We start from the raw sequence: 16,091 nt of genomic DNA, 5'->3' as shown, positions 1-16,091 counted from the left end.
AAAACTCTTTCATCTCAGACCAACGTAAAACAAACAGCTACAAGCACAAAGCGTTTAACAAGGCAGAAAAAGAGGGACAAATGGAAAAGGGTATGTTTCCCCATTGAGTTATTATTGTTATGGTTTCCAGGAGGACATACAGCTGTTATTACCGACACAAATCACACTCATTTAAAATCCATTGGTATCTCACAATAAATAAGCTCTTCAAATTCCTTACTTATGGGCCTATAAGTATTTGCTTGTTATAATTTATAACAGAAACAGGAACATGATGAAATAAGAAAGCCCATAAATAATGACATTTTACAGAAGTGTGATGTTACGCTCACATTCTGCAGGGACGTCAATCAACTGATGCTGAAAACTTTCAGTTCTACCTGTCACTTATTTCTCTGCAGCAGAATCTGAGCTACCCAACTTCCTGCTGTGACCCCAAGTACTTTCAGTTACTCACAACTTGGTGGAGCATTTTTACGACAAGTAAACAAACCATTTGTTCTGAACATAGCGTATGTTTGTGTCTGGCAAATAAAATTATGAAAGTAGCAGACTCATAAAATGATCTCTCATGCCGACTGCCCTGTCACCAAACAAAATCCCAAAGAGCAGAATACATTTATTGGTAACTGAGAGTTATGTGTGAATTTTATAGTTCCTGAAATGCAACAAATTAAAGTACCTGTTGTGGGGCTATTCCTGATGAGTGCTGGATGCTGGGACTCTGTCTTGCTGTCAGTAATGCCACCTTGTGCCTCCGTCCCTGCTTTGGGTACAAGGTCTTTAGTGTCTATGGATTTGCTTGGCTCGTCAGCCTCTGTCGTGGCCTGCACTAGAGGCGGTAGGCCAGGGGGAAGCATGATGGGCAAAGCTGGGGCCGGGCTCGAGCTCAGGGTAACTGGCACCACAGCCACAGGAGCCATAGGGGCCAGCGCAGCAGCAACGGGAACCTGTGGCCTCATGTCAGAAGGCAAAGTTTCAGAGGAGGCTTCTCGGTAAGCAGGACTAGAGGCCTGGGGCTGGAGTGCAGCAGGGGGCATAAGAGAAGGCTCCTGGGCCGCTGTCTCCAGCTCCGTCCCGGACTCGGCAAGGCCGTTCAAAGCCTTGGGGGCTGCTACAGACAAGGAAGCCAGAGTTCTTGGGGCGTCTAAGAGAGGCTTGTCTGTGTTGGGAGGCTGAGGTGGCGCCAAAGAGGGTTTCTGCTCCCCGACTGAGGACAAGTGAGAAGAGGCTGACTCCCTGGCTGAGGGACGTTCACTTGAGTTGGCCGCTGTAAGTGGGAGATTGACAGGGGTGCTGAGCGAGGCGGGGAGGGGAAGCTCCGGTTCACTTGCAGGAGGAGTGGGCTCAGATTCAGGTGTGTTGGCCTCCGGTCTCTCCACGGGGGCTTCAGGCTGCACAAGCCCAGGTGAGGAAGACTTCTGGACAACTGGCTGCAGTTTTGGCGCATCATCTGGAAGAAGGAAAAGAACAGATGAATACATGTCTTCAGAATTCAATCAGCAAAAGGTTATATTTGTATCACAAACTATACTTAACAGTTATATGTATATGTAATACAAAATATAATCTGTTTAAAATCTGTGACATTTTGTGACTGTGACAGCTTCAAGTTCAACAAGCCAAACAGGGGGAAACCATTTACGTCAACATTTTTGTGGAGGTTGCGAGTGTGAAACCGCAGCAGGAAGACAGATAACATAACGTACTAGAAAGGTTCAACCTCGGTTCAGAGAGCCCTGCGTACATCACACTTTGTAAGTGAACCGAAAGTGAAAGTGTTCAGTGTGCAGCGAGTTCTGGGAAAAACTTTGCTGCTCCAAAGGTGACATTGCCTGCGATTGGAGGCAATGACAGAGCAGTAAAATAATATTCAACTTATTCTAGAGGGTCTAACGTTACATTTCTAAATTTGAAATTTGACATGTCACAGATCCTAATTAATGGAGATATGGGCAAACCAAGTTAACTTTTTTGGGGGGTTACTCTGACTTTGACTGGTCATATCTCCTTTAATATGAGAAATGTTTCTCATATCATGTTAAAAGCTCTGGGGTTAAAACTGCCTTGGTTAGATGTTAAGAGTGGCACTCCTTCTTGTGAGGATCTGTGGAAATAGTTTAAAAGAATGGTGAGAGTGTTGGGGCATACCTGGCCCTGGCTTGGTGTCGGAGGCCCCTGTTGTCAACGGCTGCTGCTGTTTGGGCTGCTGTGGCTGTTGCTGGGGCTGCTGTGGCTGTTGCTGTGGCTGCTGTTGGGGTTGTTGGGGCTGCTGTGGCTGTTGGGGCTGCTGTGGCTGCTGTTGGGGCTGCTGTGGCTGCTGTTGGGGCTGCTGTGGCTGCTGTTGGGGCTGCTGTGGCTGCTGTTGGGGCTGCTGTGGCTGCTGTTGGGGCTGCTGTGGCTGCTGTTGGGGCTGCTGTGGCTGCTGTTGCTGTTTGGGCTGTTGGGGATGCTGGGGCTGCTGTTGGGGCTGCAGTGGCTGTTGGGGATGCTGTTGCTGTTGGGGCTGTTGGGGCTGCTGTGGCTGCTGTTGCTGTTGGGGCTGCTGTTGCTGTTGGGGCTGTTGGGGATGCTGTGGCTGCTGTTGCTGTTGGGGCTGTTGGGGATGCTGTGGTGGCTGTTGCTGTTGCGGCTGCAGGGACTCCAAGGTGTAGCCTCCAGGGTGGGCCTGCTGTGGTTGAGGAGGCTGCGGCTGCGACTGTGGCGGCTCTGGAGTCTGGCTGCTGCTCAGCTGCTGCGATTTGAGGTAGAAAATGTGAGGATAATGAGGGTGCGGCCATAAAAACTAGCAACACAGAAAACCAGAAAGACGGGCACAGAGATGAAGGCAGTGCGCATACAAACAGATAAACAAACAAGCAAGCCCAAATGCCGGATTAAGCAGACAGTCCAATGGGGGTGTGGTTAAGAAAAAGACAGGGGGGAGCAAGAGAGAATGAAGACCAATGTAGGAAGAATGACAAGAGGAGGGGGAACGGCTCAGATCAATGCAGAGAAAAGGGGGTTGACACAAAAAGAAAAAATCAAAAAGGGGCACAGAAAGACAGAAAAAGAGAGGAAAGACACTGTTAACATCTACAGAAGGACAAAGGGAGAAAGAAGTCACAACCCCCCTCTTCAGAATCCAGGAAGGTTGTCTCGTAGGTTCATTTCATTTATTACATTTTTTGCGGTTGGCGTTTGTACAGTGGTTTTCAGCACAAACACCTGAGCCCTGCTGGTTTCCTGGGACTTTAAAACCAGTGTTCAAAGATCTAGGGTGAAAACACTCATCTCTACCTATTTACTAGAAGGCCAAAAGTTTAATTATTTGATTTAAAGCTGAAATGTGGAACTTTTATAAATAAATGGATGTTTGTTACGTTCAAACTGTGGAATCAATCAATTCTGATTCAATCGCTCTGTATTTTGTTGTTTACCAGAGTTTTAAATACGGTGTTGAGATGCGTTTTACATCAACCAGCAATGATTGATTTGTTGGAAAAAACCCTAGTAACAGAAATGGAGTAGAAAACAGGAACTATGAGTTTGGACGAGCTGATGGCGAAGAGCCTAGAGGGGTTTCTGTTCTTCCAGATAAAAAATAAATAAAGAGAAATAAAGAAACTTGGTGGCAGTCTAAGAAATAAATCAATTGGTGGCAAGGAGACATAGGAAGCATATGTCGTCAGCACATGTTGCCAGTGTTTGTGTAATTACTCTCACTGCCAGGGGGAGACAAAAGAGCCACACTGCAGGTTTAAAGGAGAGAAGTGAATGGCGGACCTGAGTGGATTCTGTAGAGGGAGCATACACACAGTACATAGGAAATCTACTGTAAGAGACAGCGAGTGATAAGAAACAGTGACAGGAAGGAAGAAAGTATAAAATGAAAGACAGTACATTGAATTTGACATACAGCTATAAGGAAAATAAAGTGTTTCTTCACAAGTCATGGCCTCTACCTACACGTCCAAAAATAAATAGTATGTAATGATGGTAACAATTACTCTTTGTTATTTTCCAATTTTTGTTATCAGTAAGTCTTTAATTAGATAATGTAAACATGTCCTGAGCGACAGCCAACAGACATGTAACAGTTTGGACTCAGAGTCATGGTGATCTTCTTATGAGAAAGTGAGACGTGTAAATGACACAGGCACTGTGCCCTGTCTGTCACACACATGGTGGAGAGCAAAAAGGATTAGAGCGGAGCGCTCACACTGCTACCAGGCAACACGAGACATCTCTCCACCACTCGGCTAAAGATCCAGGCTGATGAGCTGCCGCTAACTCTACACTACCTCTAACTACTGCGGGTGAGAGATTGGGCAAGCGCAAGTGTGTGAGAGAGAGAGAGCCTCACCTGTGGTGGGGTGGGGGTAGAGGAGGGGTGACCTACAGGAGGCGTTGAATTCCTGCTCCCTGAACCCCCTGCCATGATCTCCTCTGTGATGTCCCTGCCACCCTGATTGGGGTCCCGGATACGGATCTGGGAGGGACAATGACACAAAAAACAAACCTCACTAAAGCAACCACGTCTTTGAAAGACACGTAGTCTGCCACATGTGTGTGAGCCGTCAGCTGTGTTACACACTGCTAAGAACTTATACATGATGTTTCAAGTCCATTAAACATGGATATAAACTAAATTAAAAGAAAACATAAATACAAGAAAATATATAGAACTTGAAGAAAAAAACATTCTATAAAATATAAACATGTATTATCTTTTCTACATTTTTCATTCTGTAAAATAAAACCAATACTGATACGTCTATGAAAGGCTCTTATCAGCCGATATTATAAGCAAAACAATAAAGTATTCTATGGCTTTGTGTAAGAAAATGTAGTTTGTGCATTATATTCATTACATATTGTAGCAATTAAATCTTAAAGTTAGACTAAATCTATTCGACTTAACTGAACTCAACTGAAATGAACCATTGAAGTCAACTGAACCACATGACTCAACTGACCTCAATTCGATTCAACTCGACTCAACTGAACTCAACTCAACAACTGAACTGAACTGAACTGAACTGAACTCAGGGATGTCGTTCCTGGAGCGGCCAACAGGAACTCCTAAGATACTCACTGTTTTCTTCTCACGCTTGGCTGGTGGAGGTTGCTGTGGTGTAGGCACTATGATGGGGGGTGATGGGGGGTACACAGTCTGTCCTGGGTAGTAAGGTGGGCCAGCTGTGGGAACGGGAGCAGGGACAGAGGGCGAGACAGGTGGGTGGTACCTGAGGGGATCTGAATGAGTTTCGGAGAAAAGAAAAGATATTTTAGTAAAAACACAGACAGGCTCTCTGCTCTGGTGGCACATGTGGCTGATAGGTAGTGTGTATTTCTGCTACGGTGTGGTGAACTATTTTTTAAAATGTGATGTGGGAATAGCACAGGATGTGTATCTGTGTTGGATTAATGACTCACGATATGGGGCAGGGTACTCCCCTGGCCCAGGACCAGTATAGAAGGTGCCAGACCCTGGGGGCTGAACAGAATACTGCTGAGGAGGTCCCACATAGGGTTGACTGTGGCGATACTGCAAGTAAAGAGGACAAGGAGAAACCTATTATCAAAAAAAAAAAATCAGCGAGGGAAATACAAACATTGTACAAAAATGGTGCACTTTTACAATCAGTGATATGATTTTATCTTTTAACATTCCAATTTTATTTTACAGATTTAATTTTAGCACATTTACCCCACATTCAACTATTAACAAGGATATATACATACAAATTATGATAAATGAATAGCAGAGTTCTCAAACATTTGTATTTTTTGTACATGCTACTGATCCCAATATGCAATAAGGTGATAACGTGGCCAATCAGCCGTGGCGGACATATGATGTCTCTGAGTGCCTTTCTAGTTAAGCATTGAAATTGTTTTAAATCCTACAGCTAACATGTATGTTACATTCTGACTATGTATTTCATTACACTGTATTCACAACCTTTCACATTCACACTCAATACCTCATAATGCAACATGAAACAGAAAACACTCTCATTCAGAAGGAGAATAGGGGAGTGCCTTGTTGCGACTGCAGCTCATTGTGTGAAATTGTTCATTGTGTGCAAATACTGCAAATTCCTACGCTGCAAGAGGAAGAGTCTGCTATGACATCGGAATATGTTGTGTAAAAAACCCCTTCAGGAGGATATTTGTTAAGCTGTTGAATGGGGAACCAGCTCATGAGTCTGACAACATAAACTCAGGTGCAAAACACTGACGAGCTCCAAAATAAGTAAAACAACCTCCCTCCGCTCAAGCTCGATAAATTACATGTTCAGGATTTTCTTATTCTGAGGAGACATACACTGAAGTTAGTGTTTCTGTTTGAGCCAGCCTACTAATGTGAGCTGCTCTTTTAAAAACTGACTATCGCAAAGACTCAGTTCCTCTAAAGAAACTCACACGAACCTGGAAAACTAGCTGCAAGTAGCGTCGCCATCACTATCACCTGACATCAGAGCAGGCAGTGCCAGCCATTACATTAGAAAGGCTAGTGTGATATGTGATCAATAATTTAGCATGGCCCTTGAAGGATGTTATAAATATTGAAATGGCCCTAGATAGGAAAAAAGGTTCCCCTACCCCTGAATGAGAGCAAACAACATCAACTGTAAGCAGGTCAGTGTGTTTCTTTCACCTGTGGGATGTAGTACTGTGCAGCCTGTGGGGAAGGGAAAGGCATGGGTGCCATGGTCATCATGATTGGCTGATTAGTGGGGTAGACGGCTGTAGGAGTCTGTGAGCCAGGCCGTATGGAGGGCGTGTTTGTCGGGATGGTGGGCCTCGCAGTCTGCATCTGAGTCCTCTGGAAAAACTGTAGGTAAGATGGGAGAGAAACACAGAAGACATTAAGTACGATCCCAGAGACAGCTGACTCATTTCTGCAGGCTGCCATGCTTTAATCTAAAGTACAAACAAGTTCAATTTTTCAGACGACTTCACCATTTGGCCAACACATCTCTCACAGTGAGGCCCCCCCCCCCCCTGGTGTTTAATCAGCAGCGAAAATAACGAAACAAAAAGGACCAGCACCACAGATTTCTCTGAACTCTCATCATTGCTGCAGACCATTCAGACCATCACATTTCAACCACTCTGAGGGATAAACTGTGTAATGATTTTCAGGCAGATATGCAGCCCTTTAAACTTCCATTTATGCTTCAATAAACAACTCATAATTACCCTGAATTACTTCACTAAACCTTACAGAAATGTGGATGTAATATTTGAATTAAAAAAACATGAATCAGATAAATACCATCTACAAAGTAGGGAGCACAACCCTGTTCAGATACTTTGGTGCTTTGGTTTTTATGGCCATTGATGTTTCAGCCTTTAATTCAGAGAAAATCAGATGATTTTCTGATAAGCTCAACAAATGCTGCACCAGACTCCACAGCCGTTAAAAAATAAAAGCTCGTGAATGGCTGCAAAAACCTCTTTCTGTGCCCGAGCTGCTCAGCCAACCTTTCAGTTGTACTAAAAGTGTGACACGGCTGTGTTCATCAAGCAGTAATGTGGCCTTTTTCTCGTGGATCACAGAGCACTCACGATGTAGAAGATAAAACTGTAGCTGCTGTAAAGACTGCAGCTACAATGGCTTCTGTAGAACATGTTTCAATCAGTTGAGACTCTAATGTTTAATTAAGTTTAATGACGAGCTTTGTGTTTGTTGGGCAGCGCATAAAATTTAATGCAGGAATCTCTTGAGTGCCAGTCAGAAAGAAGAGCACAACGGACGGCGGTGTTCCAAACAACTAAGGCCCAGGTTGGGGACACCCGCCTGCAGTGAGCGTGCTCCGGTGAGGGAGAGCAGAATAAACAATGCTGTAAAACCGTCTAAAAATACCCAGGAGGGAAATCACCTTCAACATAATAAATCAGCTTCAATGGCTTACTTTACTGTAAATAGCCCTGTGGAAGTCTGGGAAATGACCAGGAAACCGTTCATTATCAGCTACCCTAAGAGGGCCTCGGTAAAGTCAATGGTGCGACAAGAAATGTGAGTCAACAGTAAGGAGGAAGTTTTCAGCGCTGTCAACTAAAAGTGTTTGGTAAGTCAGGCTTGAAATAATCATTGAAACATTTAGTGTAGCCAATGACACTGACACCATATGCAAGTCTAGCTGCTTTCAGACATGTACATGAGAACTGAAATGTCCGAGTCAGTTGCTACAGACATTGTCTGGAACCTTTCCAACCGGTTCCTGAGGGAAAATGTGCAGAAAATTCACAGTGAGCGAGTGGGTGTGTTGATGACGTTTCTAACATGCAATGGACGCAAAAGTGAGAACAAAATATATATATGTCAGGATGCAAAAGAGATGTAATAGACGTGGAAGACGCCAACAAAGAAATCAAGGGCCAAAGCCTGTGCTGATGTGTTAATAACAAAAAACATGCGATTTCTGGAGCAGAATCTTTACATCATGTCCTGCCTCCAACATGCTCTACTCAGACTGCCTGACTGTTGTTGTGAAGGTGTCAGACCCGGACAACCTCCTGCTGCGTTCTTCATATGTGAAAGGCAAACTTCTGATGGGCATCTATTAAATAACATTATATACATTTCCAACAAGTAGTACACACTTCATCACATGGACATAAAAAGGAACTAAAAACACTTATTTCAAGGAGTAATATTCTGCATAATACTCTCATCCCACATGCTGTTCATTAAATTGTGCAAGCTCATAAAAGATGAATCATGAAATGGAGCAAAGAATATGAACTGAGAAGTTTAGTAATGATCTACTACAGGATTAAGGACAGGACATATAGATATAACGATGATAAAAAAGGAAGGACCTCTCATCTGAGCATTCACTGCAGTGAGAATGAAGGGGGATGTACAGGGTTAGAAGTTAGGAGGGGTGGGATCATTTAAGGACGATCCTCATCATGCCATGCAGGTCTCAAGAGACTTTTAAACAGTTAAATGTTACCTGGATGGGCCTGAATCCTCCCTTGAGTATTGAAAGCAGGAAAGAGAGAAAAGCCAATGGGAGACTGCACTGGTGAGACTGAAGCCTCAGTACAAACAACAAGCATCATTCACCCACACACATGAAGGCAGGAAACTAGCAGACGTAATTTTTCATCCACTTGACACAGTGAGTGGTCCGGAGCAATTGTCACATTGTGCAGCCTGAGCCTACGTCCCAGTCGGCCTCTCGTTTCGCCAGATTGCAGTTTTCAGGTCCCGACGGGACTTGGCTGTCACCTGCAGAGCTGACTTAGCAACAGATATGATGTTGAGGGCTGTGAGCCAAGTGTGATTTGATCTACAGGCATCTTTCAATATTAAGTAGCTGATAGGTGTTCACCTCATTACCCTGGTAGTCCGGTACAATATTTATGACAAAGACAATAGAGTTCAAACCTTTTGTTCCTGATTGTTTTTGCTGCATAGCAGAGGAGTAACACACTGAACTCATGATTGATGCAGCTGCCAAACTAGTGATGCAATTATTCCTGTCACTTAAAAATATAGATTGTATATAAAGATGAGCGACATGACAGGTCCCCGAAAGTTTCCCTGATACTTCCTTGGCTGGCTGCAGTTAAGGTCATAAAGCCCGTCTCCTCCATGTTAATGGATGGGATAAAATACATTTTTCTCAAATATTTGTGAGGTGATAATTTTTCAGTCATGATTGACAGCTGAGACGACTTACAATTGCTCAAGCACCCTGTTTCAACCTTGTTACAGCTGCTCCACATCACCAATCACTAATTTGCTGCTCTGTCTCCAAACGGCATAAATCGTGCAAGATGGTATCACTGGTACCTGGTATATATTTAGTTAGTTTTTGTACAACGGGAGGAACTGGAGACGTGTGTCCATCTTTATTCACAGTCTGGTTTTGACATCGTGTGACATTTCCACTATTCAAAGGCCAACAAATACGACAAATTCGCCGGATCAAATTCAGATTAATAGAGTAATTTACACTGTGAAGCGCTTTTTGTTTTTATGTTTTATCTCCTCTGACTTTGACCTTTTGGTTCACAAACATTAAAAAAAGTCACACTCAGAGCTGTGTCTGAAATCTAAATAGGTCCGTTACACCCATAAGTGGGGATGAAAGGAAATAAGATATGCTTGTTTGAAGACACTTACATTTTGGCCCAATTAATTTAATTTTCTGATCCCTCTGCACCCTTTCACTGTGCATCAAGTGTGTTTCAGGGGGATCAATGCTGTTTTCTCCATTGGTATAAAAGGCTACTGTTCAGCTACATCTGCTTTCCAACTCCACTTCCGTGGTGGCACAAGAGATCCCAGCGCCAGTTTGTGACAGCCAGGGCATGCTGTGTGTGTGTGTGTGTGTGTGTGTGTGTGTGTGTGTGTGTGTGTGTGTGTGTGTGTGTGTTACACCAATGGCAGTAAACACATCCGACACACTTTGACACCATACTATTAATAGTCTGTTAAAATTTACCCACACAGAAGCATCAAGAAGGTGAGGATGTTAGACAACAACTTAGTCAGGGCACATCTTTCAGTACAGGGGTGTGAACAACACATCAGTCTTTGGAGTGGGCAATTGTGTTAATCACTACAACATGAATCAACGAACACAACAAGAACAGGAAGTCACATGGACTGAATGTCAGCACCTTGAAATGTCCGAGACTCTTAGCGTCCGTGAGATAATACGTGGCCCTCATAATCTAATGACCTTGGTTCACAGAGTGTCAACTGTCCAACAGGATTCATCAGTGTCATTTACACAAATGTCAGTCTTGAACACAAACACTGGGGCCACACAGCTGTTCCAGCCCTTTTACTTGTCGACAGCGAACCTGATGACCACCGGCCACCCCTCATATCTTTGTCTTCTTACACTGGGAAAAGATTTGGTTACACGGACAAAGGGGCGGATCCAGGGAGGTTTTTTTGTCACTTTCTTTTGATATGTGAGATGGACTTTTTTTTTTTTTTTTACATATTCACCAATAACTAGGGAATAATTCATGGATCAGTCATTTTAAGGTGAGTGTGTTAAGTTTAGTTCCACAAAGAACAATAAGGTTCAACAAAACAATAAAACAGCCAAATTGATTGCAGCGCATTAATGTAATTACTGGAAACCATGAACCATGGTGTCATGATCGCATTGTCACTGCAATAAATTGGAAAGTCTTAGCAATGGCTGCACAAAAATAACAAATGTCCCCCTTTTCTATTTTCAGGCGTTAAACGATTCAGCAAATACCCTGGAAGACCAGTGCTGACGGGAGATAAAGTCTCTTCTATGTATTAATGAAACTAAAAATAAAGGGGAAAACAAACTTTGGTTGGCGAGGAGCACAAGAACTGATATTTAGCCCCAATTTTCTGCTGCACATAAGGGCCTTTCATTGTGTAAAGCACAATTGGCACTAGTCAGGCTTTATTCGATGGCCTAATCAGCTAATAGAGTGTGTTGAATGGTGTCGAGATGCGACAGCAAGTCAGCTCCCAGACTCCGAAAATATAATACAATGGGCTCACAAGGCTGTTGCTTTCAGACACACTCTCTTTGTGAATTCAAACCATGCAGGAAAATAAATTCAAATTTTTTGGGTTTACAAATGCAGACTAATGAGGTTCCTTTACTCAAGCAGAGAATATACAACTTTAATCAGCTTGTGTCTGGCTGCAGACTGTGTGTGTGTGTGTGTGTGTGTGTGTGTGTGTGTGTGTGTGTGTGTGTGTGTGTGTGTGTGTGTGTGTGTTAAATCCAATCAAGGACAAGGTTCTATCATGTGAAACTGACTTATAAACACTCACAAAAATATATCATCTGTAAGAAAGCTGAGAGACTCTGCAGTTATTTGTTCCACTTGGCGCCCAGGACACACACAGGCCTCATTACAATTAAACCTGTAAAGACTATGTAATACCAATTCACTTTTATTTGGAATTAACCAATTTCAGTCTCATCATAGTCTCTCACAGCCAGGCCCATCTCCACAGTACTGTGTCAGCACTGGAGAAAGGTCTGGCTGCACTTATTATCATTCTGCTACGAGGGAGTAGAACAATTGTTTGTAAACCAAGTCATCGTGGGTGGTGCTAACGCCAGGATGAAGAATCAAAAATAATGTTGGGGAAACTTGTCATTAAAATGGTTGATTACCCCCCCCCCCAAAACACAGCAAAATAAATGTCAACTGTGCCAGTTTACGATCCAAATCGCCATCAAAACTCATTTTCAGCGTACAGGTTGCTAGCTCTGAGGTAGAAGATGGGGTTTTAAACAGTAACAAGCCTGAAGCAGACGGTTAACAGTATTCTGTAAGAGACTCACTGCCAATGTCAAGCTGATACCCACAGTCTACATCTGGTGAGTCAGACAAATGTCACCATAAAAATAGCCTGAAAAAGAGCAAAATCACACCCATCAAGAAACTGCTCTGTGCACCCGCCTGGCTCTCATGATTAAGTAGCAGCACACTCAGGAAAAACAACATGACAATTAAAACATGTTAATCTGTGTTCATGATATTTGTAGGCTTTCAAATCTGAGACTATATGCCCCATTTGGAGCCTTTTTGCATGCAGGTACCAGCAAACTGATATGATGATGATGGTGCGAGAAGGTAAGCAGGAGGGGACGTACAGTGGGGTAAATTACCTGATGATGGGTCGGTCGAGGGCCCGTAGCAAACTGGTGGGGAGTGAGGAGAGGTCCAGCAAGGATGAGAGAAGCAGTGATGGCAAAGCAGGGCGAGGGGGAGAAAGAACATAAGAGAGACACAGAGATAAATGAGTGATGGAGGCAGATGCTTGAAAATACAGAACAAAATCACAGAGCAACAAAGCTTCAAAGGACACGGGGCACATGACGCAAGGATCAAAGTCAAAGTTTGTGTTTGCAAATAGTAGCTTGTACATTTTAAACTTGTTTTAAGCAGCAGTGAAACTACATTTACAGGGAGCTAGTTTCGCAGATGCTTGAAAATACAGAACAAAATCACAGAGCAACAAAGCTTCAAAGGACACGTGGCACGTGACGCACAGATCAAAGTCAAAGTTTGTGTTTGCAAATAGTAGCTTGTAAATGTTATCTTGTTTTAAGCAGCAGTGAAACTAGATTTACAGGGAGCTAGGCAATAAAACGATATAATGATAATTATCGTAATATAATTATCATCAATAGCCAAATAACTAAAGTCCAATTTATATTGATGTAATACTTATTATTGTGCAAGCACAGAGAGGAGGTATAATAACTCATCTACCTCAGCTCTATAAAGTGTTTGTGATTCTCTGTCAACAAAGAGTTTAAAACCACATTCATCACTCAGGAGCAAAAATCTGTCTTTAAACTTATTAGAAAAAATAATGTGACATTTAACGTGATAATTCTTGATATCGACTGATATATCACCCAGCCCTTGGACAATGTTTATAATTCCAAATTGTCAATAAGTGACAAACATAACAGGTTTTAAAACAAGACTTCCTGCATGAGTGACTACACTCTGACTCAGGTCTGGTTAGTCTTGCTCTCTTGATGGGAAGGAACCAATCAATATTAAGTGTAATTATACATAGAATGTTGTAAATATCATATTTGGATACTTCTTACTAGGCTTGTTGCTTTGGGAGATTTTTTCACAAAAGGTCTTAATGTGTTACTAATCATTTAATGTAGACTTCACTGATCATACTATATGAGATTGACATTACACAAACATTTCTCACAGTAAAATATCTACAGCCAGCACAGAAACCTCCATTACGGACAAACTCCCAAACTCTCAACAATGGTAATCATAAATCCCAACAGTTTGTTTGCTCTGAGGTAGGGGAGCTGTAAATGAAACACCGGAGGGACACTCACCGGGCGACTCTGTGGCTGTGCATTTATTGGCTGTGTCTGGGGAGAGTACACTAGAGAGGCGGAGCCAGCATTTTGTCAGGGTTTGTATGGAGACTGTGAAGAGAAGAGATGGAGAGATGGACAGAGGGAGACGGCTTGTTAAACACAAACCAGGAGCTGTGCTGCAATCTGTCACTTGTCATTATTCTGTACAGGTCACACTTTAAAAGGAGACATTATGCACATATTCAAGTTCATAATGTTCAACTGTAAACCGTGGTGCGTTGAACACATTGCATCTATGGTAGCTAAGACTTTCTTATGGAAGAAATGACCCATGACAAGGGTTTAAATATGTTTAAATACGTCTGATGTTAGGGTTAAAATGACTAACTGTAACATAGCTTAACAAAACCACCCGACATCACAACAGTTCACTACTTTAGATGTTGCTAGGAGAATTTTTTTTCGATGTGTTGGGGTTTATGCACCAGGAGTAAATAATGGTAGCCTGAAGGACTGTAAATCCCGTGTCCCTTTATCCTTTATCTCGTGAGCAGTGGTGCCCGGCTGAGGTGGGTTTAAACAGATATTCTGACTCTTCCTCGAGCTGCTGCGGCTGGTACGGTTGTGATCATTCAGTGCGTGCTGGCTGACAGGACTATTTATAGAAGGGCTTGGTGAGAGGACTAGAGCTGCTTTTCGGGGGGAGGCAGTGGGCCATTAGGCTGTAACAGTAAGAGGAACTTCTAGATTCCTTGCGAGCGTAGTCGCATACTTCCAGAGATGCTGAGTCATGGAGTCAACATGCCTGTTTGATGAGAGCACGGTTGCCAGTTTCACGGCAGCAAAAATCTTAATGATGGTCCATGTCCATTGGTTTAGGGATTTTTCCCAACTAATGAAGGATGTAAACCTTTCCCATAATGGCTAGCCTCGATTTACCAGCTGGTCCTCTGAATTGTGTTATTCCGCATCACATATGTAGGATGCCATTGTGGTTACAAGCAGAGAAGACAGTTGCCTTTAAACTAACCAAACCTCTACCATCTCAAATCAATTAGATTTATACGGATTTGAGATCTTTAAATTCAAATTCAACCAAGAGCTTCTGCTCTTAACCCTGATGGGATCCAGGATTTCACACCCACATCTTTTATTTACAACTTTCTACTTTTAAAGAGCTTCAACACAAAGAGTTTAGGTCTAACCATAAAGCGGCAATGCTTAAAAATGTTAAGTTATTAATGTTGACGCTTTTGTTTCAAACCTCTTTCCCTTTGAAGCCTTACACAGTGTGTTTAACAGACCAATGTGATCTGATTTGAGGTTGAGATACATCATGACCTCATGGTGAAATAGCTGTCGTATAGAACAGAACATACAGTAGATGTATGTTGATGCAGCAGTGATCACAAATTGTTCTAGAATTTGATCCAATTTTTAATAATGTAACCTGAATTTAATAAAACAACAGTCATGTAGACAGATTATTGCCATTTAGAAATATTAGAAGAGAGAATGACAAACAGGAAAATAAAACGCTGATGTAATAAAGACAGATAATTCAGGTTAGGTGTAGGCGATGTGTGCGATTCATTTTTATGCGTTTCAAATCATTATTTAAAATTCAAGCAAAAATACTATAATTTTGAACAGAAAAAGGGTCCAAATTTTTACACTGTCAAGTTTTGGTTAAATACAAGTTATCTTACATTCCGATATGTAAACAAGTGAAACAATATATGATGTGAGTCTATTAGGAAACAATAAGTTACAGTAATGAACTGTCGCCCAGACCTAACACAGGTCAAACAAACAAAAGGAGACAAATTGACAGATAGAGGATGAATATGCAGAGAAGATGACGGCGGACACAGCGATAAACTCACCCCTCCGCCTGTCTCCCAGCCCTTAGGGTAGCGATATGGGGAAAGCTGTGGGTATTGATTACCTGAGAGAGCGCTGGGGAGTGGGCATGACCAGGCGGGGTGCCCGCCAAATTAGGGTGTCCCTTTGTGATGTCGTGAGCAGCGTAAGGAGGACCAGCATGCCTGGGTACCTGCATCACATACACAGTCAAATTATACACATGACAAATGTGACTTCAGTCAGATTGATGAAAAAACACTGATGAAAAGGAAGAACAGCAATGGCAGGATTCCGCAGGTCATTATTACTGCCTCCTGCCGAGGAATGTAAAATAAGCACTCAAGCTCCAGGATTAGCCCGGTGTGTGTGCCGAGGTAAGGACCTGGATCTGTG

General features: G+C 42.8%; 1 protein-coding gene across 1 annotated transcript in view; it reads right to left on the bottom strand.

The window, feature by feature from the left end:
* eif4g3a (eukaryotic translation initiation factor 4 gamma, 3a) overlaps nucleotides 1–16,091 on the bottom strand; it is a 45,679-nt gene that overhangs the window by 17,286 nt on the left and 12,302 nt on the right. Inside the window, 12 exon segments of the mRNA XM_034586288.1 lie at nucleotides 683–1,453; nucleotides 2,152–2,213; nucleotides 2,643–2,734; nucleotides 4,346–4,480; nucleotides 5,078–5,238; nucleotides 5,419–5,530; nucleotides 6,647–6,823; nucleotides 8,955–8,975; nucleotides 12,636–12,668; nucleotides 13,848–13,940; nucleotides 15,719–15,775; nucleotides 15,778–15,888. Of these exon segments, the coding sequence (XP_034442179.1) occupies nucleotides 683–1,453; nucleotides 2,152–2,213; nucleotides 2,643–2,734; nucleotides 4,346–4,480; nucleotides 5,078–5,238; nucleotides 5,419–5,530; nucleotides 6,647–6,823; nucleotides 8,955–8,975; nucleotides 12,636–12,668; nucleotides 13,848–13,940; nucleotides 15,719–15,775; nucleotides 15,778–15,888 (1,825 nt within the window).

The sequence above is a fragment of the Hippoglossus hippoglossus genome, chromosome 5, assembly GCF_009819705.1.
Source record: "Hippoglossus hippoglossus isolate fHipHip1 chromosome 5, fHipHip1.pri, whole genome shotgun sequence".
Taxonomy (NCBI): domain Eukaryota; kingdom Metazoa; phylum Chordata; class Actinopteri; order Pleuronectiformes; family Pleuronectidae; genus Hippoglossus; species Hippoglossus hippoglossus.
The sequence above is the reverse complement of the archived record's forward strand: the minus strand, read 5'-3'. Positions and strand labels throughout refer to the sequence as shown.